The sequence below is a fragment of the Ochotona curzoniae genome, unplaced genomic scaffold, assembly GCF_017591425.1.
Source record: "Ochotona curzoniae isolate NIBS_2020 unplaced genomic scaffold, NIBS_Ocur_1.0 scaffold_2476, whole genome shotgun sequence".
NCBI classification, from domain to species: domain Eukaryota; kingdom Metazoa; phylum Chordata; class Mammalia; order Lagomorpha; family Ochotonidae; genus Ochotona; species Ochotona curzoniae.
The window spans coordinates 13,608,060-13,633,854 of NW_024467095.1; the positions used below are offsets into that span (position 1 = coordinate 13,608,060).

Here is a 25,795-nt window from a genome sequence, read left to right on the forward strand (position 1 = left end):
CCTTTTCAGGTGTGTTACAGGGAGTTGGATCAGAAGTGCAGTAGCCGAGATCTAACCAGGTCCCCACAGCCAACACAGGCACTGCAGGTGGTAGCTCAACCTGAGGCAGTGAGAGCTCCGTGGAATGCTGGAGTGTATTATACATCTCAGACACTGGAGTTTTCGTCTCTGGAATTTTGGTCTGCATCTTTGTAACTTTCCATGTTCTTCTGATGCTATCTTTGCTTCTTTTGCCTTTCTGAGCATACTGTATGAATTTATTACACCCAGGCTAGTGTCTTGATCTGTTACTTACATCCTCTGACTTGCTTGTGGGGTCAGACTTTATAGATGTCTGGGCCATATTTTTCTGATATTTTTGCATGCTTGAAAATCTTTTATTGGATGAAATATGTTATGATTTTCACATTGCATTTGTTATCCTCTTGATAATTTCTTACATTCCCTTTAAATGCTGCTGAGTTTTTATTTTCTGGATGTAACTAAGGATGCGAAAGCAATCTTGTTTTAGGGGCTGATGGCAATCTTTGTGAGTTATGTTCTGAAAAGTCTTTAATTGAGGGCTCTTTTATCTCTGCTGTTGGTTCCATATACTTCCACTTTCTTTTTTGTTTAAGATCTATTTATTTTTATTGGAAAGGCAGATTTATAGAAAGATATAGACAGATTATCCATTTGTTTTAGCAAAGAAAGGAGTACCAGGTTTGATGCCTGGAGAGTTGTACAAATGTAAAGTCACAGTGCAGAACACAAAGAAATCCAAACGTCAGTCCTAGAAAATCTATGACGAAAGTGCTGGTGGTGACCTTTTGACTATGATGAATAAAGAAATGAGAACGGAAGTGATGAGAGCAGAATGAAAGTGCTAGAGGAAGCCCCGTAAATACAGCTAAGTAATAGAAACGGGGAGAAGAGGGGGTAATGTTTACTCTTTAATATTTAGGGATAAAAGTATTTCGATTAAATCTAACAAATCAAACAAAAGAGAGGTAAGTAGAATTAACTTATAATGTGCTAGTAATGATAATATGATTAATTAAAATCAAGTGGAGAAGAAGGAGAAGCTCAGAATGAAGAATACACAGACGAAGTCCACTTTGCCCACGTTAGTGTCACCAGGAAATCTGCGCAAAGGGCCGAGGCTATTTTGGTTCTTGTCTCAAGGGAAAGAAAAACTTCCTCTCAGTGAAGCAAAGGATGATTGCATAACAAATGTACTGAGGGCCCAGCATGATGGCTCAGTGGCTCAATCCTCACCTCACATTGTGCTGGGATCCCACACGTGTGCCGGTGCGTGTCCCAGCTGTGCACTTCCCGTGCCAACTCCCTGTTTTGTCTTGAGAAAGCACTAGAGGGTGGCACTTGGGACCTTGTACCTGTGTGGGAAACCTGGGAGAAGCTCCTGGCTCCTGGCTCTGGATCAGCTCGGATCTGGGCATTGCAGCCGCCTGGGGAGTGAAACAGCAGATGGAAGATCTTTCTGTCTGTCCTGAAACTCCTGAATGTACCAGAAAAATAGTAAAATTGTGTTTTACATTTTTGCTTTAGATTATTCTGTCGCCTAGAAAGCTAGACCCATTCCCAAGATAAAAGAAAGCAAAGGAGACTTTCTTACTCTACATATTGAAATGTTAAATCCTGCCAACATATTAACTTTAAAAATTCAATATGGAGGGCTTTCTGTATTTAATTGTAAAGCAATATATTTTTCTGATCATAAAAAGGAACATATACTATAGAAATATAGGGAGTTGGGGGCACAGAACATTAAAACAATGCAAGATCCCTATTTGCAGAAAGAAAGCAAACAGCATAGTTTTCTTCTTCCTTTTATTTAATTACACTGAATATATAATGTACTATTCAGTTATGTTAACTGATTTCACCTGTTTTTATGCCTAAGTCTCACTATCATTACAGTCATTTTGTGAATCCTATAAATTTTTCAAAATGCATTATTTCCATTTCCTTTAAGTTCTGTGAAATGTGACACCTATTTAATTAAGTCACGGTACTTCAATGGAAATCTTACTCCAAGCTCACCTTTGATGTAATACTCAGGTGTTTGTCTTGTAAAATGTATTCTATTTTAGATTTTTTTCTTTTTATTGTTCACATAGTTAAGAGGGGTGTATGTTCCAGTTGGCCTCTGATTAGGGTGGGGAGGGTCAGGAACAGAGGAGAGCCAGTGGGATAACTATTACTTTTTTTTTCCTCCGTGGTCCACAGGGGAGGAGGGTGCCGTCAAACTATGTCAGCACCCAATGATAGGGGGTGATCATTAGACGTCACTTTTAGAGACCCCAAAGTTGTTCCCAGGGTGCTACTTGAGTGCTTTGGATAGTTCTGAGAAGTTCTTGGTTTCATTGCTCCAGGGTTGAGAAAATTTTTCCAAGATCTATTGATGGACAGAATCCACATTAATGCATCCACAGACGCTTGCTGCAAAGCTTGGGCAGGAGAGTTGTCCAGCCTGTTCTGCCCCTCATCCTTTGATGAGGCAGTTGATTTCCCCTGCTGGCCTATGTGAGCTAGCTGCCATGTCCTCTGTGTGTATCTGGACATGCCGTCATGCATCAGGCATCAGTACCTGAGGGGGCAAACAGATAAACCATATGAGATTGGGAGCCATGTCTTACAATACTTTACATTCTATCTAACAGTTTATTTGCCATAATATGTGATTAGCCTACACAGACTTTGAGAAGCTTCTTAAAGTTCCTAAATCAAGGCTTATTCATTTGTATAATTATATTAGACGGCATGATCTCATACACCTGCTTGAATACTCTATCACAGTAGATTTGGTATTGCATTACTCAGATTTCCCACTAGATGGAGCCAGCATAAAATAAACATTATTTGAGACACTATTTTCAATCAAGTGGCAGAACTTTGTTACCTGGCTAGGTCTCTATTACGTACAATTACAGTCTGAGAAATGAATTGAAGACACATTGTATGTACCTAGGATACCATCAACGCGATGAAGTTATCAAACATATCCATCACTTTCAAAAATATCCTTATATTGTGGTTCCCCTCCCCTTTTTGCAAGAATATTTAACATGAGATCTGATCTTTTAACATATTACAAAATATATCTTAAAGCATTTTTAACTTTAACTGTGTGTTGTACATCACTTCTCCAGAGGTTGCATAACTGAAGCATCATATTCATTAAATAATGATTCCCAGGGCCCGGCACAATGGTGTAGTGGTTAGGGTCCTCGCCTTGCATGTGCTGGGATCCCATGTGGTCGCCGGTTCTGAGCCTGGCAGTCCTGCTTCCCATCCAGCTCCCTGCTTGTGGCCTGGGAAAGCAGTTGAGGATGGCCCAAGGTCTTGGGACCCTGCACCTGTGTGGGAGACCTGGAAGAGGCTCCAGGCTCCTGGCTTCAGATCCGACTCAGCTCTGGCGGTTGTGGCCAGAGTGAATCAGCAAACAGAACATCTTCCTCTCTGTCTCTCCTCCTCTCTGTGTATCCGCTTTTCTAATAAAAATAAATAAATCTTTTAAAAAAGTAATGATGCCTCAGATTCTCTACCTTGCCCGGCACCTGCTCTTCTATTTTCTGTTTATGTCACTGTAAACATTTTACATGCCTCACATAAAACAGTATAACAAATGTGTAAATAAACGCATATTTTGGGTACCTATTAACTCCAACAAATCTTTAAAAGAAATAAATGATGAAGAAACCTATGGTTTTTCTGGTTTAATTGCAGTTATTTGCTAATAAATTATGGATGTTTTCATAAAGATCATCATTTGGAATAATGTTGCCAAAACTGATGGCCAAAGCACATTATTTAGCAATTATCCACTGAGTGCCCATTCTATACATAACAACATGATGGTTGTTTAAAGCTATGCAAATAGATGAATGCTTTTAAAAGAAAAAGGAAGCATAAAAAGTAAAAACTGCTCCTGGTGCAATGACCCGGAAGCTAAATACTCGCCTTGCATGGACCTAGATCCCATATGGGCTCTGGTTGTCCTGGCTGCTCCACTTCCCTTCCAGCTCCCCACTTGTGGCCTGGGAATGCATTAGAGGATGGCCTAAAACCTTGGGACCCTGCACCCATGTGAGTGTCCCAGAAGCAGCTCCTGTCCCCTAGCTCAGATATGCTCAGCTCCAGCTGTTGCAGCCACTTGGGGACTGAATCAGCAGGTGGAGAATCTTACACTCTGTCTCTGCTACTCTCTGTAAATCTGGCTTCCCAATAAAGAAGTTATTTTTTTTAAATGAGAATCATAATACAACAAAATGAGGTGATTAGGAGGTGCAGATGTCATTTTCAGCTGCAGATATCAGTGTTAGAATACAGCAGAATTTGGGTAGTTTAGGTTTTGTATTACGGGTTCATTTTGTAGAGTCACATAAAAATGAAAAGCAATTTGAAGCAGACAGTGGAGGATACTATGTGTCAAACTAAGGTCTTGGAGTTTCATTTAGGAGTGTGGTTTGCTGACAGTGATTCTGTGAATGCGAGGAAATGCTGCTCTGATGGTGGAGGTGATGCATCAGGGCTTACAGGAAAGCGAAAAGCCAGGGAAATGAGAACAAGGCAACAAACGGACAGCTTAAAGAAAATTCGAGTCAAAAATGATTAGTTGTGAACATTTTAAGTCCTCAATAGAGCAAATTGCTAAATGCTTGCTGAACATTCAAAATGATAGCAGATCTATTGAGCCAGTTTCTGCAGCAGCAGCCTCTAAATAGCTCAGAGCTGGGTTTCTGCTGACTCTTAGCAGCGTTTGCAGAATTGCGTAGATCTGCGGGAAGCTTGTCTTAAGGAAACTCTGAGAGTTTACAATAGGAATGGAAAAACAGCCATGCGTAGTCCCAGAAGTCTTCTTTTCCTTCTTATTAGAATCATAAATCTGCACTTACTTTACTGTAACAACATTAGTTGATAAACAGCCATATACCAAGAGATGAGTCAGACATGAATCTTGTTCCTTTGCGCTCAGAGGAAAGATGACAGGATGGCTTACGATGTAGGCACCACATGGTAAGATACTGGAGGAAGTTATATCTATGTTGAAGCAGAAAATGGACAGTATGAATATCGAAGGAAGAAGGGAAGCTTTAGGTCCAGGAAATAATCCAGAAAGGACAAGGAGGCTTGTAAAATATGCTGTGTTTTTGAAATCATAAGAACGTTGATAATGTAAAGTTCCAGTTGTAAGTATGAGGCCATGTTGCTGGAGAGGATGGTGCCAAGGTGAGACTCACAGACAGGAAAACCTTGTGGACAGACTGAATTCAGGAGCCAGGGATACCATGCTGGTCTCCAACATGAGTGGGAGGGTGTACGCACTCGGGCCATCTTCCGTTGCCTTCCCAGGTGGTAGGAAGCTGATCAGAAGCAAAGTTGCTGGCACTAAAATCGACCTTCCAAAATAGAATGCTGGCAAGCAGTGGCTTCATCTGCTTGTGCACAACGCTGGTCCTCCAGATTTGAAAGCGTTGGTGACAGCAATGGCAAATGGAAAGTTCTTTTGCTGTTCAGGAAGCAGCATTAGGGCCTTCGGTAGTGCTGATTGTCTTGTGGTTTGTTGTACGTCCTGTGGTAAGAATTCTCATCAGCTCTGTCCCCTGGTTTGAGAGATTAGTACAAACAGAATGCTATGAACTCCCCTGCCTGCAGACGTCAGCCCGTACATTGCCCCGTGCCTGTGAACTGGCTTGGTGATCCATTGGGTGTCAAGGTTTCTTTTGATAACTTTATGAAATGGCTCAAAAATTTGTTTGTGGAATCATCACCAACCCAGTAAGAATTCAGGACTCGCAGAGCCCCACGGTGACACCCAGCTCATTCTTTGGTGACAGACTGCAGGCTTCCTGCAAATTTCAGCTGGTTAACATCATGATGGATGGGCTTGCCATAGATCATACCCTTAGGCAATGGGCACTTGCCGCCACCACGGTACACACAAATCCTCTATATGATATAACCTTGCTTGGGGGCCTGTGCACCTTTTGGACCAGGTGGGGCAGGGCATCCAGTGCAGTGCTGAGAGCTGGCAGAAAGTGTATCATGTCCGACTGCTTCTCCCACAGCTCCTGAATGTACTTGGAGGAACCCATCCTGGGTCACCTGATGGCTGCTGGTCAATGGAAAGGGTGCATTTTTTCTTTCTCTGTGATATGCTCTGTGAAAACTATTGATCAGGTGTATTTTGCAACAGTATTTCCATAGGTATAATTTTAAAGATGCTACAATTTTGTGTTTGAAAGACTGAATCAAAACCATTGGATAGTATAACCTCTCCCTGAATTTCTGAAATTTAGGCAGACAAGGATCAACTCATATATAATTCTTCCTAATAGGGAAGAGGCAACCAAGTGTTCTGTTGCTTTCTAATAGACATAAAAGAAGTAAGATCTTAGAAAAGTGTTTGAAGCAATGATTTAGCACCTCTTGGAAAGGCTGCATCCCATATCACAATACCTGAGTTTGATTCCTGCCTTTGCTTCCGATTCCAGCTTTTTGTTAATGCACACCTCCAATGCTTGCATCCCTCCCAAGCAGGCGGAACACCTGGATTGATTTCCAAGTCGCCTGCTTCAGTCTCGCCTAGCTCACCCTAGAGAAGGGATTTGGAGAGTAATCCAGTAAATTGGGTTTCTTGTTGGTCAGCCTTCCAAGGAAATAAGCATAAATTCAGAAAAAATAGAAGCACAAGATTTTAGTCATAAATCCCAATGCTACTTTTTATATTTGTGTGGAAATATGGAAAGTCCACTTAATCAATTTAATATATCTTATCATATTCTAATTTACTATGAAGAAATATCATGAAAATGAAATTTTCCTTTGATTTTGAATACTGACATATTTCTACTAAATCCTAAAGATTTAGCCATTCATAGTGGCCTCACTCTACAGGTAGAAACATGACTTGATTTGATCACCCTAAACACCTATTTATCAGCAAATTAACAAACACCTGTTTGACAGCATATATATATATATATATATACACACACACACAAACACAGATATATACATGTCAGATTTCTCATTCCATTTTTCGCATAGATTTCTCCTCTTCTCCCCATCGCCCTCGTAGAAGGAACATGCACTTACAGTCCACACAGATGACTCAGGATGGTCCAATTTTGAGATACGTAAGTTTATTATACTTCAAATATTGTTTTTCCAAATAAGTTCACAAACACAAGTTTTAGTTGGAAGATGTGAATCTATCCTTTTAAGAGTCACGTTTATACATGCTGCAATATGTACATTTATTTAAGTATAACCATACCATGTGCTATTTTTTCTAATCCCGAGAGTGACAAAATTTGGGGTTTTGTTGTCATTAAATGTAGGTATACAGTAGGTGTTTAGCAAACATTAATTAAATTGATTAAAAAAGAATGACAAACATACTTCATGTAGTTAATATACTTTTATTTTGTCGACTGTCTTATAAGCGAGGTTGATAACCAAATGACCAGGGCTTAGACTCTTGGTAAAGTACTAAAGCTGACTTCCAGCCGAAAACCACAATTTATTTAGTGTCCAGTAGTTCAGTCTAATATTCTTACGTTGTGTGTCTCGATGATAAGTAGCTTCCACATGCATGCAAATGCTAAACTGACAGATTATTCTCTTTCTGTTGAAAATGACTCTCGTATTGCCCTGGTCTATTTGTTCTGCTTAGCTTAGCTTATGCTCTAGGTGTTCCTTTCTCAATGAAGTTGGTGCTGTATTTCTGATTTTCTTTCTTAAAACACGACTTGATAGAATTTTACCAAGAAATCCTGGTTCAACATCCTCTTTTATCCAGACACAAGTGAGAAATAATGACATAAAAGCCCCTTAGGGTCCTTGTGGCCTGGGGCCACACGGAGCCCTGCCAGTGTGGAGGACTCCAGGTAAGTCTAGAGAGCATCATCCTCCCGGTGTTCACGTAGTGTAACTGAACAGCTGCGTGCTTAGCTCTTCACCATCCTACATTTTTAACAGTCAAGCTCTTTTATATTATAATAGTTGCTCTTTATAGCCATTGTGCGAAGATGTCAGGGTAAGCATTACTACTCCCATTTAAAATCTGAGCAATCGGCATTTCAGAGAGTGTAGATGGTGCGCCCAAAGTCATGTGGTAAAATATATCTGGAGATAAAAAATTCTATTTGACTGTGACTGGAGTTCTTTATCCTGTATTTTCTCATCTCTACTGAATGTGTATATGCATACTTTTAATGCACAAATGTAATAATATTCTTACCTAATTATGACAACAAACTTTGATTTATCTAAAATTTTCAGGAAATAATTCCTTTTCTACAGTTCTTGTTTTAAGTGGAAATATTTTTGTAGTCACTTTATTATTGTATTAAGACACAAAAATATATTGTAGGAACAAACATGAAATTATTTCCATTATAAGCATCATATCTTTTATACAGTTATTCTCTCAAATCAGATATGCTTGCTTTTTACCTTTGCTTTTTATATCACGAGGTCTGTAATTCTGATTTGTTTATTTTTGTTGCATTAACTGTGCTCTGAGTATAGTAATTCATGAATTCAAATCCATTCCTTCACAGTTAGCTTCCACGCTTGGCTTCTGAAGCAGCACAGTTCTGTTTGGGGAGATACCATTCACTAGAGAAGGGAGCCAGAGTTCCAGGTCAGGAGGCCTGGGATTTGACCTCTGCTGCCATGAGCTGCTTCATGTCAACTACTTCCATGAACGTCTGTTCTGGAAATTTGTAAAACGAAGTGAGTAAAGTATCTCACGTGGCAGTTCTTACTAAAAGAGAAGATGAAATGTTCTTGAAAGTATAGCTTGTTCTTAGATAATATAAATGCAACAAGTTTCCCTGTTTTACAACTGTTTCGATAAAATAATTGAATATCCACTGATATTATCTTGTGGTAGTGAATACTGATTAAAGCATGGCTCCTTATATTTTTGATAAGACTGTGTCCTCAAAGTAGGCACACATGTCTATGTAAGAGAATTGCCATGTCTGATCGAAAAGGTCCAGCTTACATGAGTGGGCTATCAGGTAAATAAGGTGAGTGAAGAAACACTGCGGCATGGAATAGAAAACCTATCATACGCTACAACTGCACCAGATTCTGGCATCAAGATGAGCATGTAGAGAATCATGGGTAGCAGTAGTAGTGAAGGAGGAATGAAAAACAATGAGAACGGTCTTATTAGAAGAAAAGAGGAAAGATGAGAGCAAGTTTCCTTCAGCAGTTAATATACTTGATGATAGTTATTTGTCATCAGTTTTATGCTTACTTCCTTGAGCATGTAAACAAATTGTGATATCTAGAAAAGGAATGTGAAATTCAATCAAATATAACTTTTAAAGTTACACCAGAAGATAAAACAACTATAGAAAGTATAATTGATTCATAAAGTACATTCATCCACAAAGGAAATTAAAACAAAAATATTATTTGAAGCGAAAAGATTTAATACAAGAGATTTAGTTTAAGTGTGTGTGTGTGTAAAGTCTTGGAGAGACGCAAGGAGTAATCACTATTTGCGCTCACCAAGACGGATGCCCTGTACAGCAATGAGAATGGGATTGTTGAAAGAACTTCTATCTGTCACAATCGATGCAATGGATAATAAGGAAACCATCAGTAAATCTGTTGGTACTAGGATTATTAACGTTTGCTAGATCCACCAACAGCTAAGACACTTACCACCACCATTCTTCCTACTGAATTCACACATGAATTTGCTCTCAGTTTTAGAAATTGCATTTTGTATCACAAAGGAAATCCCTCTTCTCTAACTTTCTGCATAAGGAGCGTGACCTTGGGGCATTGACTACATAGAGAGATGCTCGCATCCAGGAGCCCGAGATCGATAGTGATACCATGTGGACATGAATAATGTGCCACGGAAGCACTGAAGGATAGTTCTTCCTTTCTAATTGGTTGTGATGGTCTAGTCAGATCTGATGGTCTGGCAGTGGGCCAGCTTCTTCAGAGCTTCTTTGACCTCTCGATTCCTTAGGCAATATATGAAAGGGTTGAGAGCAGGGGTGACAATAGCATAAAAGATGGAAATAATTTTGTTCATGTTGAAAGCATGAATAGCTCGGGGTCGGGCATACATGAAAATAGTAGCTGAATAGAATATCGTGACCACCACAAGGTGGGAGGCACAAGTGGAGAAAGCTTTCTGCTTTCCTGTGGGCATGCGTAAGACACTGGCCAGAATACACCCATAGGAGAGGACAGTGATAGACAGTGGGAAGAGAAAGATGATCAATGCCAACACGAAGTCCACCAACTCAGCCATGGACATGTCCGTGCAGGAGAGGTTAAGTACTGGAGAGATATCACAGAAGAAGTGATTGATGACATTGGGGCCACAGAAGCTGAGGCGAGAAATAAAGTAGATCTTTGCCAAGGAGATGCCAAAGCCAATAGTCCAAGAACCAAGAGCCAGGCGGAAGCAAAGTCCATGGCTCATGATAGTATGATAGTGGAGTGGACGACAGATTGCCACATAACGGTCATAGGCCATGGCAGCCAGGAGCACACATTCTGTGCACATGAGTGCTATGAAGAAATAAAGTTGTATCATACAATGAGTGAACGAGATGCTGTTACTCATGGACCAAAAACTAAACAATAACTTGGGCACAGTCACAGAGATGTACCAGGTCTCCAGGAAGGACAGGTTGGCCAGGAAGAAGTACATAGGCTTGTGAAGTGGCCGGTTCTGCTGCACCAACAGGATGATGATCACGTTCTCAGTCACTGTTAGAATATAAGCCACAAGGAACATGAGGAACACTGCTGCACGCATGCTCAAGCTCCCAGGGAACCCTACAAGAATGAACTTGGTGACTCGTGTCTGATTCTCCACTTCCATGTTGGAGGCACAAGGTTTAGATCCCCTGGAGGAGAAAAAACAAAATCACGTGGTCTGACTTTGTGATCCAGTTAACATCCTTGCCTTTCACTTCTCTATCCATCAATCACAGTAAGTGACAATTATCTTCAATGACATATAGGTTAGATCATAAACTTGAATGATACAAATATGAGGTAACTTCTACATAGCCTATTTTAAGTATCATATACATTTTAATGATGAAGAAACTAAGACTTAGAGGTGTGTGAAGTAACTTAATAAGTTCCCATTAATAACAGAGCAGGAATTACAGTCAAGTCTAAGACTTTCCAAAATTCTATACAGTTTTTGTAAACACTTCCAAACCGTTAAACCTTCCTAATACAAGTCATAACAGCCAGTTTTAAAAGATGCATACAACCTTCCTGTCCTACTGAGAGCTCCTAAAGATTTTCCCTTATAACTCTTATCCTCCATATGCTAGCACTTCCCTTTCCAATAGCTGGAGATGGTGAGTAGTTCTGAGCTGATCATTTGGTAGAAAAGCAACATACTGAAACAGAGCTGAGCTTTTCAATAGCAAAAACCTGGGCCTCATCCAAACCCTGAATCTGCCACAGTTTTGCTACATGACCTTGAAATCTTACTGAGATTTGATTTTTGTTTCTTTTGTACATGTGGATATTAATACGTATTAAGTTCACATCACTGTGAAGCTAAATCCAAATGAGATAATGCAAAGAAAACTTTATACAAATAGTAAATGACAATACATGCAAACAGGGCTCTTGCTCCCTGTTTGAACAGCAAACCAAGTAAACACAGGCTGTACGTGGAGGAGATTGACTTCTGTGAGCCAAAAAGAAGAGTGAACAAGAGATGGGTCCTCTCCCTCGGGAGATAAAGGTTCTATGAGTTGCAGATCTCCGAGTGGATATATTTAGAAAACAAGCAAACATAAAAATAAAAGTTGAAATATTTTACAAATTAAAAGAAGAAAATTATACTAATGTGACCCTCTGACATTTGAGGGAATGCCTTGAGGAAGGGAAAGATCTGATCTTTTGAAGAGCTGAGTGGGGAAGAGAAGCAGGAATGAAGCCACTATGGCTGTACTGCCACCGTAGGAAAAGGAGCCAGGAGGAGGTGAGGAAGGCAGGTGGAGTCAGAAGTGGCAAAGCCCCCCAGCTCAGGATAGGGGATCTGAATACTTGTCTGAACACAACAGGAGCAAGCTTGTGTCGGGGTGGTGGTAGGGGAGGGGGCGGTGCAGTAGCTTAGTGTCTAAAGCCCTCACCTTGCCTGCCCAGGATCCCATATGGGTGCAGGATACTGCTTGTATCCTGGCAGTCCCGCTTCCCATCCAGCTCCCTGCTTGTGGCCTGGGAAAACACTGGAGGATGGCCCAAAGCCTTGGGACTCTGCACCCATGTGGGAGACTTAAAAGAAGCTCCTGACTCCTGGCTTTGGATTGTCTCAGCTCCAGCATTTGCGGTCACTTGGGGACTGAATCATCAGACAGAAGATCTTCCTCTCTGTCTCTGCTTCTCTCTGTATATCTGATTTTGTAATAAAGATAAATAAATCTTTTAAAAAGTGCTGCCATTTATTGAGATAAAAGCAGGATACCAGCAAACATTTTCTTCATAGTTGAAGAGAGATAGAAATTGGCAAGAATTTGGCAGGGTTATGATTTGGTTAGCGTTTAACAGTTAAGAATATCTTCTTGTAATAAATCATTGAGTACTGAATTGGTGCTGGTAGGTGTGTTAAGCACTTTTTATAAAATGTTCAGGCAGGGAGGGAGATTAGGTTTTCATTAATTAGGTTCATTTAATTCACCAAATAAACCTAGTGAGACATGATTCTCATTTCACATATGTTTCTACGGTTTATCCAGATGAAGAATTCCAAGTCAGAAAGTGATGAAAGTCAGATTATACTGAGCTCCAGGGCTGTCTGTCTGCAGTGGCAGGCCCTTAAACTGGCCCTTCACTCACTCCCAGATGAAGAATAACAGAATTTGAACTTGCTATCATTTTTATACATTTAACATTTCTGAAAACATTAGGGAGTGTTCTGTAATCCCACCAAAGCTTCGTTACAGTCATAGGCTATTAGAGATGAGAGCAAATTCTGATAATACATAAATGCATACCAAAGTACGTATCCAATCAGTCACACTGAGCAGAAATGAGTATCTAAAAAGGCTGGTTAAGTGTAGCAGAGAGGAGATAGCTGTTGACTACATTTTGAAATACAAGAGGGGAAGAAGGGATTTATATAGGTGGATCAAGGCATGGTGGTCTGAAACAGCCTGACAGAGTCGGAGAAATTGCTCAGGATGGCTCGAATGTCAGATGAGTAAATTACAGTTGAGTGAGAGAACATAAAAGGGATGAATCCCAGAGACAAGAAAGGGAGAGAGACGTGGTACTTGTCATGACAGAACTATTCATCAATGATCAAATATCTCCTCTTCACCCTTGCACTTGCTTTGTATGCACTTTTTCTCTACTTTGTTTTGGATTCTGTACAATTTATGTTTCAAGTGATTTAAATTTAATGAAAACCTAATCTCCCTCCCTGCCTGAATGAGGCAGTTTTGTACTGTGGCGTTCTGCTAAAGGAATGTACTGTTTGGGATAGCAATCTGGGGTGTGTATTTCTTGAATTAATTAATTTGTAAATTTTATGGCACAGTTCCATAAGCCCTGGGCTTTTACCACCCCATCCCTGAAGCCCCTCTGTACCGATTTCCCCTTTTATTATAATGTATAGTCCTTCATGAACAGTCATAAGTCCATAATTCTGCTATTTTAGTGTATCCTCCTGATATGGTAGGTATGGACAATGGCAGAGTGCAGTATCCTATGGTCAGGATATATTTAACAGTTTCGTTGGGAGTCCATCTTTGATTTGGATGTAGAGATCCATTCTGTGTTGTGTTTTCACATGTGCATATGATAGTCTCTGTTATGCAGTTACTATGCATTGGGGCACTTATTTTTGCTCCAACATTATGAAGTCTGATAAAAGCAACAGGAACCTATTTCCTGAGCTCACTGCATAACTGTCTGCATTTCGATTTCAGATTATATCAACCTTAGCGATGGCTAGGAATTGAGAGCAGATTTGCTGAGCCGTAGGGCCCTGGGACAGTGCTGTTTGCATAGTTAGAAAACAATGTTCTGAGAGCGGACACTTACCTTGGCTCAGTGGCCTCTGACGGGATGAAGTGTGAAAAGAAACTCTTCACTGACTCTACAATAGGGAAAAGCAGAAAAAAAAGGTTCAAGTGCTGAGCAGCTGTGAGAAACCCACTCCCTAAACCTAGGAGGAGTGAATGGGCACAGATTACCGCGCTGTTTCCAAGCTGGTAGGTAGGACAAGTTGAGGGTGAAGTCCTGGATGCTAAGACTACCTTTGTGCCCAATGAGGCACCAAACTGGCTCTTCCAGCACCCTGGGACCAGACCACCCTTCATTTTCCCAAGGAACACTCTAATGTTCTCTCAGGCAAATTGGACTGTGACTGTCTCTAAATTCCAGGGGCATTATATACTACAAGACTTCTACTCTGTCAATACCCAAGAGAAATGAACCTTGACAGTGGAAGTCTAGGTCTCCAGTGAGTTTTCAGAGAAAGTTTTCATTTGTCTAAGTGTGGTGATCTTATGTTTTTTTACATAATGGTTCCATAGGGAAAATATCCACTTATGACCATGTACATTGTAAAGCATCATACTTTAACTTAGTCTTTCTTGGAAGTTGAAAATATCCAACAGGCGCTGTGAACTCTACTATATTGAAGTTACTATTTTCAGTTACTAATTCAGTCTTTGGCTTGCTTGAAACAAGATTATCGTTTCTGTGTTCCAAAGCACATATGAACATCTAAAAATAAGCTAATATTGATATGTTTTAGCAAGAGTTTAAATAATAACTTTAAATGGAAATTTAAAAATTTTATGCTTAAAGTATTGTATTAAACAAATTTTTAAAGTATGTATTAAATAATTTTATCGTGATGGAGCCATTGTCAGTTTGTCAGCTGCCTTGTACCCCTTGATCACCATCTCACTGTTTGGGACGAGACTGTAGTTAACTATCACGTCTCTGTATTCTGTGGGACTCCGGAGTAATCCTCACAGGAATAAAAACTGTCACGACAGGTTTCTGAATCATAAAAGAGACATGAAAAATTTTATAAGCAATCTCGTTTTTTATGATGGAACTATGAAAACCAAATTGAAGCAATTCAACATAAGACAGCTATTTCCAATTTCTAGCTTAAAGTTACCTTGGTCATTGAAAAATTCTGACACCCCCTAAAATATATGAACTGAAATTAACTATGATTTCTAGTCTGGGTGGGCACAATTGTGATGTGGTAGCCACTGGTAGAAGTGGGAAGGTAACAGTAGTTACCTTAAGCATGTTCCAGTTACCTGTGAGGTGAAGAAGAACTAGAAGAATCGTATTATTCTCCCTCAAAGACAGTAAATATCCACCTGCTATGAGAAAAGTGGAAAAGTTACTGCAACAATGACCTTTGTCAGGGTCAAAATTTCACATAAATAATGCAAAATAAATTGGATATATTTGGCAGTGTCACAATAGATACCTTCAAAATGTTCCCTATTGCAGGCTTCTCTTATAGCTCTTCTTTATCCACTTTTTGGTGGCTCTTGGGTGGGGATTTCTGCAGAGCAGTGGGATAAGGGGGAAGCAACACATATACGGCAAGCTCACTATCTTGTTTCTCAAGTCCTGAAGGCCCTTGACTGCCTCCTTTTTTCAAAATCCTTTAAATCTTGTGTTACTATACATTTTATTTTTTACTGTGCAGCACATTTAGTTCTTTATTTTTGCTGAAAAGTATCTAGCACCTAATTTTACCACAAATATCTATTCACCAATTTGACTGCTGGTTCTGTCTAAGGCAATTTTTGATACTTTGATGACTTATAATCTTGTTTTAGTCTTTAGTTGTCACTGGAAGGGGCCAGGAAGCCATACAAAGAGAAAATCTTGGAATCTTTTTGAATTTTTTTTTTCTGGACATGGATCTGACCCTGCGACTGGGCATGGGTCTCTTGTTTTCTGGTAGCTACCTGAGTTTTTAAAACCTTTTATCCCTAATGTGCCTTCCTTCACTGCCTCTTTACCACCAATCCCTTCAATCTGGTCATTGCTTATTCTGTCATTCCTAGACCATGGTTGCTGCAACTAACACTTTTGCTTTTCAATGATTTCAGTCCATACCACCTAGGAAATGACCCCAGCCCCGAGAACACTTCCAGTCAAGCAAAACCAAGAGAGTGGTGAATGTCTGGCCTGCAGTTAGGGCTTTGGTTAAGATGCTTAGAGTTCATGGGTTCAGTCTTCAATGACAGGTCCTGATTCCAACTTCCTCTTAATATAGACCTTGGGAAGCAGCAGGTGCTGCCTCAAGTAGTTGGGACCATGCTACTGTGTAGGAGAAATCAAATTGAGTTCCCCACTCCTGCCTTTGGCACATCAGAATCCTAGATCTAGGATAAACGAGTGGAAGGGGGTTCTACCTGTTTGTTTTTCTCTCTTCATTTAATTTTTGAATTTATTTAACAAATTATTTGAATTCCCTAACATCCTCTTCTTACCATTCGACAGCTTCTCTTTTCACCAATCTTTCTTGTTTTAAAGTTTTGACTTCTATGATTCTGAAAAGGTTAGCTCTTACATTTTTAGTCATCTGATTAATTATTTTTTGTGGCAGTATGGAGTCTTGGAATTCCCCCACTCCATAATTTACAGTGATATTATGTATTTTTGCATGCTACTTTTGTGTCTTTTTCCTTCCCAAACTCCTTATTACTTTAAATATCTGGATTGTGGAAGTTTCATTTGTTACTGTCTATGCATCTAATAATATTACCTGAGAATTAAAATTATTTTCTTGCTCTTTTCTTTTTTTCTTAACAATTGCTTAAGTATTTGCTTTTTCTGCTTGAAAGGCAGAATGAAAGAAATGGAGATAATAAATCTTATGGTTGATTTCCTAGATTCTCACAATTGCTAGCGCTGAGTCAGGATGAAATTCCAGGATAAAGCCTAGCACTCAAGCTGGGTTTCACATGTTGGTGACAGGAGTCCAAATACTTAGGGCATCATCCAGGTTGTTTAAGCAAAACGTTGGATCAGAACAGATATGCCAGGACTCCAATGGGCACTCAGATAAGGGATCAAGTATGCCAAGCAGGATACACAACACCAAACAACTTCTTTCTTTCTTCCTTCTTGTCTCTCCTCACTTCTGTCACCCCTCATTTTCCTCCCTCACTCTCTCACTCCTTTCCTTTCTTCTTCTGTATCCTCCTCTGCCCTCCCTCTCCCTCTCTACCCCTCCATTTTTGCCCTTCTTCCTCTTCCTTCTCCTCCTTTTCCTCTCTCTCTCTCCCATCCCATCTCTCTTTTCTCTTTCATTTATCTGTTTTTAAAAAGCCTTGGTAAAAAATATAGGCTAATGATCCTGTGATTGTCATTGTGGTTCTGTGTGACTTCTATACTATGTAATTAGTGTGAGGGCATCTGGAGATGGATATAAAAATATAAGCCGAGACGATCTACAAGATGAGTTTATTTCAGACACTGTTCCCTTAAAATTCACACTGAAGATGGAAGCATGAAGGATGTTAATCACAGGCAAGAGAGCACACTACAGCCACAGTCACTTCAGGCTTCCTAGATGGTTTTGTGTATTTTTGCTGTAAAGGTCACTTACTATAGCAAAGCTAGTTCTTAACAAGTAGAATTTGTTCATTCGATTGTTTGCCTTTCCCAGCATATTCACTTGCAGAAAGCAATTAGGAACCATAACCTTGTTCATCTCATGGGTCCAAGTGTGATGCCCAACCCATACACAGTCCAGTTGCTTTATAAGGTAAAGGAGTGACTTGCAGCAGGGCCAGGTAGATGATGAAATTCGGAATGTACATCCTCATGCCGCTTCTCCAGATCCAACTTCAGTGCAGGGCCCAGCATGGTAGCCTAGCAGCTGAAGTTCTTGCCTTGCATTCTCTGGGATCCCATGTGGGCGCCGGTTCTAATCCCAGCAGCCCCACTTCCCATCCAGCTCCCTGTTTGTGGCCCAAGAAAGCAGTTGAGGACGGCACAATGCTTTGGGAGCCTGCACTCACGTGGGAGACCTGGAGGAAGTACCTGGCTTCTGCCCCTGGGATCGGCTCAGCTCCGGCCATTGCAGCCACTTAAGGAGTGAATCAACAGATGGAAGATCTTCCTCTCTGTCTCTCCTCCTCTCTGTGTATGTGGCTTTCCATTCACCACACTGTGGTTCTGTCTTGCTGGCTTCTGGTGGCAGTCCTGTGATCGCCCCTCCCTGATTCCTTCATTTCTTTCATATCTGTCCTCCTTTGGTTTATTTCTATTCTGGCCTTTCACTTTGGCTGGGAGTTCCAATTGTAGAGAGAAGATGAGCATGAATACTCAGGTTATATTTTTGATCTTGGAAATCATTTAGTCTGTCACCATTACAGCTAACTTCACCTGGAAATTTTTTGCAGTTACCCTTTAACGGTTGAGTTACCTACAAAGATAATGCTTTGGAGTCTGTCATAACTGAATGATGGATTAAATTTACTGACATTTTCTAAATCTTTTCAGATGATTGTTTTGTGAAAATAGACTGATGTAATTTCTTTCTGGATGTTGAACTAACCTTGCATGTCCTACATAACCCCCTCCACATGATTGTGATCTATTATGTTTTTGGTAATTGTTTTCTGAATACTTAATTGAGATTACACCTGTGTGTTCATGAATGATGTTGATCTGTGATTTTCTTTACCTGTGAATATCATTGGTTTTGATATCAGTGAAATTCTGACCTTGTGAAATGATAGAGTATGTGGTCTTTTCTACTTTTTGGAAGATTTTGTGTAGAACTAATGCCATATAACTCCCATATCCTCGGTAAAATTAGTCAGTGCAGCCATTTGAATGTATTTTTTGTTCATGGGATGATTGTTGTAAATTCAAGATTGGGAATTTAGCTATATTAACTATACAGTTAAGTATATAGAATATAAATTCATAGATAGGGAATTTTTAGATAACCTATTTCTTATATGGGTCTTGGTAGCTTCTTTCAAGAAATGTAACAATTTTTAAATTGTTATTTACATAATGGAAATAAATGTCATGTATTTCCTATACACATTTTTAAGAACATAATGACACTTTTCTACCCTCCCTCCTTCCTGTAGGATTAGAATGGGGTTCAGTTCACATCAATTTATATCCCCCAATCCTGGGAGTAGGGTTTTTGGTGTTAGATACTCCACTAGCAGAACCAGCATCTCTCAGCAGAACCTGAGGAAGGAACTGTCCAAATAGCACAGCCCAGAGCCACAGTTATTGATCCCATAAAATCCAGTATCACTTAGGCTTGCCAGTGAGACAAGGGGACACCCCTCATAAGCCCCCAGCAACAAAAAATAAATCCATGGCTATCAGGCCCCTGGTGTAATTGACACTGAACTCAGTGAACACAGTCTAGCAAGCTGATGTCCACCTCAAAGTCATGCTTCTATTCTTACAAACTGCTGTAGAAGACACCACAGTATCATCCATGTACAGAGCTGACAATGATTGAAACAGAAGAATTACTCAGAAGTTATGCTGGGATTATCTAGAGCCAAAGCCAAAGCAGCAAGTTAAGTGATATCCGTCATTCCATCTAACCCATAGACTCTTTTCCAGTAAAGCCTGCACAACAAGGAAGACAGGGTTACCATGCCTGATATCCAGATGTCATATAGGGACACCGGAAACACGAAGAAGCAATATAGCACGACACCTCGTAAAGAACACCCCAGTTCTCCAGAACTAGGTCCTGATCTGAAGGAAATCTATGAAATAAATGCCAGGAATTGAATTCAAAATAGTGATTATAAGGAAACTCAGTGCCAGGCAAGAGAAAACAGGTTTAACTAAATAAGAGAATTCACAGGCGATTTCAATAAAAATTTTACTAAACTAATAAAAATATTAAGAAGAATCAAGCAGAAAATTTTGGATATGAAAGCTTCAATTAATGAAATGAAAAATCTGATTGAGAGCTTGAACAGTAGAATTCTCCAGTATTGGGTCTGGTCTTTTTTTTTTTCTTAATATCAGAAATTTTCCTCCATTTTTAGGTAAATACATAACCACTAATAATTTTATGATTGTGAGTTTATAGGCACTTATGGCTGAATGACTGAATCTAATCAGCAATTTCATGTGTAACTTCTAATAGGAAGTAGGAAGCTTTTTCTCCTTTATTTTTGATGGATCAGACTGGGAGTCCGTTGACTGAAACTCAAGTCATCTCTTGGAACATGAGATTAAAAACTGTAAACCTGGAAAGGTGGATCAGAAACACAGAAGGAAGCTCGATGCTGTAACTTTGAATGTCAAGTAGCCTCACTTTGCCTAAGACTAAATAAAGTTTACAAGTCTACTTAGGCTGTTTTTAATTTTATTATTATTATTATTATTATTTTAGCTTTTCTGTCTAACATGATTTAGCATGACTCTGCTGATATAAATGCACTGATAATTGTAACCTATCATTATTGGTTTAATGAGGAATGTCTTTCAAATCAATGTAATGGTAAAGGTGGTTTCTTAGCCTCTGATCCCCTTCCTGTAAGTCCAGTGACATTTATTTGGTCATTAGACTTGTATATTTAAAATTTAAAGTAGTTCTCTATTGATTTAGATCTACATAACTGGTCCTGTCAATCAGCAAGCTGCCAAGTGAAGAAATAATGATGTCTTAGCAGGAGCAAGGATTGCTGGATGATTTAATCAGTGGTATGTGACATACCCCACCAAGATGAGTCATTTTACAACTGTTGTTTAGCCTGGCTGTTTCAGTAGTGCAAAGGTGAAATGAAGGACACTCGTGTTTATGAGTACAGAGTTTGGGGATTGTGAGTCTCCCTCCTCTTCCCCTTTGAGTCTATTTTTTCATCTTTCAGAAGCCCATTTCTTGTGACTACTAAGTGTTATACACTGATTAGAGTAGGGGTCAGCACTGTGAATCAACAGGTTAATCCTCCAACTGTAAGGACCAGCATTCCTTCTGAGCCCCGGCTCTGGTACTGGCTGCTCCACTTCCCTTTCTGCTCTCTGCTTATGGCTTGAGACACAATGCATGATGGCCCAAAGCCTTACGATCCTGCACCTGTGTGGCGGACCTGGAAGAAGTTCCTGCTCCCAGCTTGAGATTGGCTCAGTTCCTGGCCATTGCTGCCATTTGGGGAGTGAGTGAGTGGACGGAAGAACTTTCTGTCTCTCCTCTCTGTAAATCTGCCTTTCCAATAAAATGAATAAATCATAGAAAACTGATTAGAGTAGGGAAAACCTCTGCCATCTGAAGAATATCTGATATTTTAATAACTCTTAATGTGCCTGACTCAAGATAGCAAAAATGAAATTTACTAACTTCATTTCTTCTGCAGATCCCTGTCTTCCATGGCATGCAGTTAACTTACTTCAGTCCCTACCAGGTTGGAATGGCTTTTTTTTTTACATCCGTGTGAGGGACATGCTGCAGTCAATTTGACACGGACACAAGATCCGTCTCTTACAGTACTTTACTTCATGGCTTTACAATACTAATTTATGGTGGGAAGAAGAGGATAAATGATTCCCAGTGGCATGACTGTTTTACACATTTTTCTGCTAACAAGTACATTTAAAACATCTCTATGTTAGGAAAAAAATCAGCATTTTCCCGTATTTCTTTCTCCTCCGTTTGTTAAAACACCTTTTACATTTTGGAAGAACGTTCAGTTTTTTTCCTTGATGCTGTCCTTAAATTTCACATTTTGTTGTTCTGGTGGGAAATTTTCAGATTTTGAGGTTGAAAAGACACACTCCTTTCCATATAAATTGAAACAGTCCCTTAGTTTTCATTTGCCAGTGAATCTGTTAGTGGCTCCTTGAGATGGGGCAGTGTAAGAGTAATATGAACATTATTCTTAAAATACCATGTTTGCCTTAAGTGAATGTGTTTCTTTTTAGATTTTTCAGGAACTGAATAGTTGAAAATATTATAATTGTGTACCATCAAGACCAATTCCAATGAGAAATAAAAGCAACAAATATTTAAGGAAACTAAAATAGTCCTATTTATTTCCAACCAATTTCATGTTTTATGAGAAATATTTTAAAATAATAGTTATAATGCATTAGGTAGATGCAAGGGATAGGCATGAATCTTCAAAATAACAGAACAACTAAATATTCAAATCAGACATAACTAGAAGTGTTAAAAAAGAATTTGAAAAATAGTAAAATTTGAGCAGAATAAATAGAAAAGAATAACAATGACTATCATTGCAAAAGATAATTTTATGTTAATACATGGATGGGTGTGAGAAAAATATTAAGTGAACCTTTTCATCAAATAAAATTATCTTTACATAATGAAGCTAAAAATGCCATGGAAGAAAAATATTTCTCTTTATAACACACACAAAGTAGCTTACATAAAATAATTATATTCTCTCAGATCCTGTGTTTCATCCAATAGTACTGAAAATACGTGTATTTTCTACTTCACAATCTACTTTTATCATTTGAGAGGAACCATTGAGAATATAATCTTTACCATAAATATGAGAGCAAATAAATATGGGCATTTTCACTTTAAATTTCCAAAATGAAGAAGAAAGATCTGAGAAGACAGACAAGGCAGGGAAAAAACCTGATAAATTATTAATTGTAAGATGAGAGCATTTAGTGACTTATTAATATTTACTAGGAATCAGCTAAAGTTTGTTAATGACATACTGACTTTGCTTTTTATATGGACGAGCTGGTAGGTTTACTAAAGAATAGCAGAGAAGAAGAAGCAACAACATGTGTTGATAGATTAGGTCAGCTTTGAGCAGATAGTTCGGACTACAGGGTTGGCATATATGACAGGAATTCAAAAGGTTCATGTAAAAGTGGAATTTTAGCTGTGCTGGTGCAAAGATTTGCAAATCCATGCATAGCATTTATTTATTTATTTATTTATTTATTTATTTATTTATTTATTTATTTTCTCCTATTTTTTCTGTTTTGATCATTTTTTATTATTATTTTATGACATGCATAGCATTTAAACAATACACATTTCTCATGAAACCTTTAAAGAAGCACTGTATTTCACTGAATGTTCTTAGTAAACTCTGGACAGAAAAGTCTTTCAGCACCTTAAAACATTGAGGGCCACAGATAATAATATTCAGAGAGATAGAACTCCATAAAAACAAAACAACTTTTTCTCTTGATTAGCAATTTTGCTTGAATTAAGTTAGCTTCTACTAATGTGCTAAGCCGTTTTAGGTTGTGTATGACTATCAGATTTTAGCTTCCATATTTTTTTATCCTCTCTTTTCATTGTACAAAAAAAAAAAAAAAAGAATGCAAGAGAGGAGTAGATACTTTGGATATTTGGAACTCCGCTTGAAGAACATGGAATTGAGAGAAGAACAGCTGAGCTGCACAACTCACGAATGGGATTCCTTTGTGTTGTGTGAGAAAATGGACCAGCATCTGAAGGACTATGCTTGTGGAATATACAAGGGAAAATTTGATGAGAAATAAATCTTCAAGCAAGTCTCAATAGCATTACAACCCTTTTCAAAATATAGGCAAGAATCAGTTCTCAGTGAAAGCTTTAGGGATATGTCTTTGCACATGAAGAGTGCTAAAAAAACATGAAAAAATGTTTCAATTGTCTAGATTACAGAAGCTTCTTGACTTACTATAAACATCCCAGTAATAAATCATAAGTGAAAATGGCATGATTCCAAAATATACTGAATACACCTAACTTCCAAAACAACATGTCATAGAAATGTGAACAAAGTGTGGGAAGCTATATTATAGCAGTGCTGAACTCCAAAGAGCAGGCTGCTGAGACATAAAAATATAACCACACTCCAACAAAACCACTCCGTCTCCTACACAACTTCCCTAGTATATGTTACATCAGCTCCTTGCTGGTTGTCAGGCCAACCCAGCTGATGCCTGTCACATCTGAGTTGGGTGGAGAATGCTGAGCCATAGCTGACATCTCTACGTGATGCTCACGAGTCATCAGGCTGCTAGTTTTGATGTCAATGCAGAGACTTTTCCCAAGAGTTTCTGCCAGGCCCCCTTTACTTCCTTGTTCCTTAGACTGTAAATCATGGGATTCAGCATGGGTGTCAGAATGGCATAGAAAAGGGAGATCAAGTTCTCTTGTAGGACAGAAGGGTTGGAGTGGGGCTGGATGTAGGTGAAAATGGCCATGCCATAGCACAGAGCAACCACTGTGAGGTGGGAAGCACAGGTGTGGAAGGCTTTCTTCCTTCCTTCTGTGGACTGGATCTTTAGGATGGTGGAGATGATCTGGATGTAGGACAAAAGAACCAGGGAAAACGGTGTCATAAGCAGAACAATGCTGGAGACCATGATCGCAACTTCATTGGAGGAAATGTCCACACAGGCTAGTCTGACAACTGCTAGGAGCTCACATGATATGTGATCAACAAATTTGTTACTGCACATAGGCAGCTGAAAGGTTATGATGGTCTGCATGAGAGAGTTGATGGAGCCACTGACCCAGGATGTGACAGCCAACCTAATACACAGTCCTCCATGCATAATGGCTGAATATCGCAGGGGGTCACACACAGCCACATAGCGATCATAGGCCATCACTGCCAGCAGGACAAACTCAATTCCGCCCAAGGCCAGGGAGAAGAACAGCTGAGCTGCACAACTCACGAATGGGATTCCTTTGTGTTGTGTGAGAAAATGGGCCAGCATCTGAGGGACTATGCTTGTGGAATAAGAGACATCTATAAGGGAGAGGTTGATGAGGAAGAAATACATGGGAGTGTGAAGTTGGCTGTCCAGTCTGATCAGAAGAGCAATGAGGAAGTTCCCCAGCACTGTGACCAGGTACATGACCAAGAATAGGGCAAAGAGGGAGACTTGGACGTCCCGGTCACTGGACAAGCCGAGGAGAATAAATTCACTCACCCACGTCTGGTTATCTCTTCCCATCAAAAAATGTGAGAATTATTAATCTGCAGAGAAAACTGGAAAAATAATAATAGTAAGAATTAATGTATACTTTGAATGTTTTCATTGCTTAAGCATACTGGTAGCTCAGATCTTATATTAACACAGCTGATGTAGGCACATGTTTTATCTGTTCTGCATTAGACACTCTGATACCATCAGGGAAATGCTGCCTGGTCTTGTGAGATTAAGTAATGGCTGAGGATGTTACACTGTGATTTCAAGAGTTTTGTGTGTTTAGAAACAGATCCGTATTCCAAGATAGGCACTACCTATAATTATAAAATTATAGGCATAATTATAATATAAAATTATAAGTATTAAGGAGGGCATGTTTAAGGCACAAAGAATGGCCTTCACTGTGTTAACCAGAGCTACCTAAACTATATTAACTAGAACTAGATTTGCCATGATAAAATGCAAAAACATATGGCTAATGGGAATATTTATAGGAAGCAAGGCTTTGGAACAACCTGTAATCACAGAACTTAGTTTAAAATCTGATTTTATTGAGTAGCTGCATGATGCTGACTTGATGTTGAAATATCATCTATGAATTGGTTAAGATAAAAAACAAGTAAGCATATCTATAGAAACTCACAATAAAACTGCTTTTGACAGTTTAGGGTTATCCTACTATATTAAAACTGTTAAGAGTAATATGACCTCTGTTGTGGGACAGATAAATAGAAAGCACACTTTTCTTTCTGTAAATTGATTCCTTTCCCTCAGTAAATTCAGCTGGAGGAAATCTTATATAAATGGCTTAGCAATGCCATGGTCACTTGGAGGATACGGGGGCTTTTGTCTTTTTGGTCAGCTTTGG

General features: G+C 39.3%; 2 protein-coding genes across 2 annotated transcripts; both read right to left on the bottom strand.

The window, feature by feature from the left end:
* Nucleotides 1-9,913: 9,913 nt before the first annotated feature.
* On the bottom strand, nt 9,914-10,941 carry LOC121170941 (olfactory receptor 6B1). The gene has a single exon (XM_041002423.1). It carries the CDS (start codon nt 10,871-10,873, stop codon nt 9,938-9,940), a length of 936 nt encoding a protein of 311 aa, XP_040858357.1. The 5' UTR covers nt 10,874-10,941; the 3' UTR covers nt 9,914-9,937.
* A 13,056-nt stretch (nt 10,942-23,997) lies between these two features.
* On the bottom strand, nt 23,998-24,951 carry LOC121170964 (olfactory receptor-like protein OLF3). The gene has a single exon (XM_041002444.1). It carries the CDS (start codon nt 24,949-24,951, stop codon nt 23,998-24,000), a length of 954 nt encoding a protein of 317 aa, XP_040858378.1.
* Between the last annotated feature and the right edge of the window lie 844 nt (nt 24,952-25,795).

Bases quoted from the DNA above. Each gene is read 5' to 3' on its own strand.
- LOC121170964 (XM_041002444.1), bottom strand. From the start codon at position 24,951: ATGGGAAGAGATAACCAGACGTGGGTGAGTGAATTTATTCTCCTCGGC.
- LOC121170941 (XM_041002423.1), bottom strand. From the start codon at position 10,873: ATGGAAGTGGAGAATCAGACACGAGTCACCAAGTTCATTCTTGTAGGG.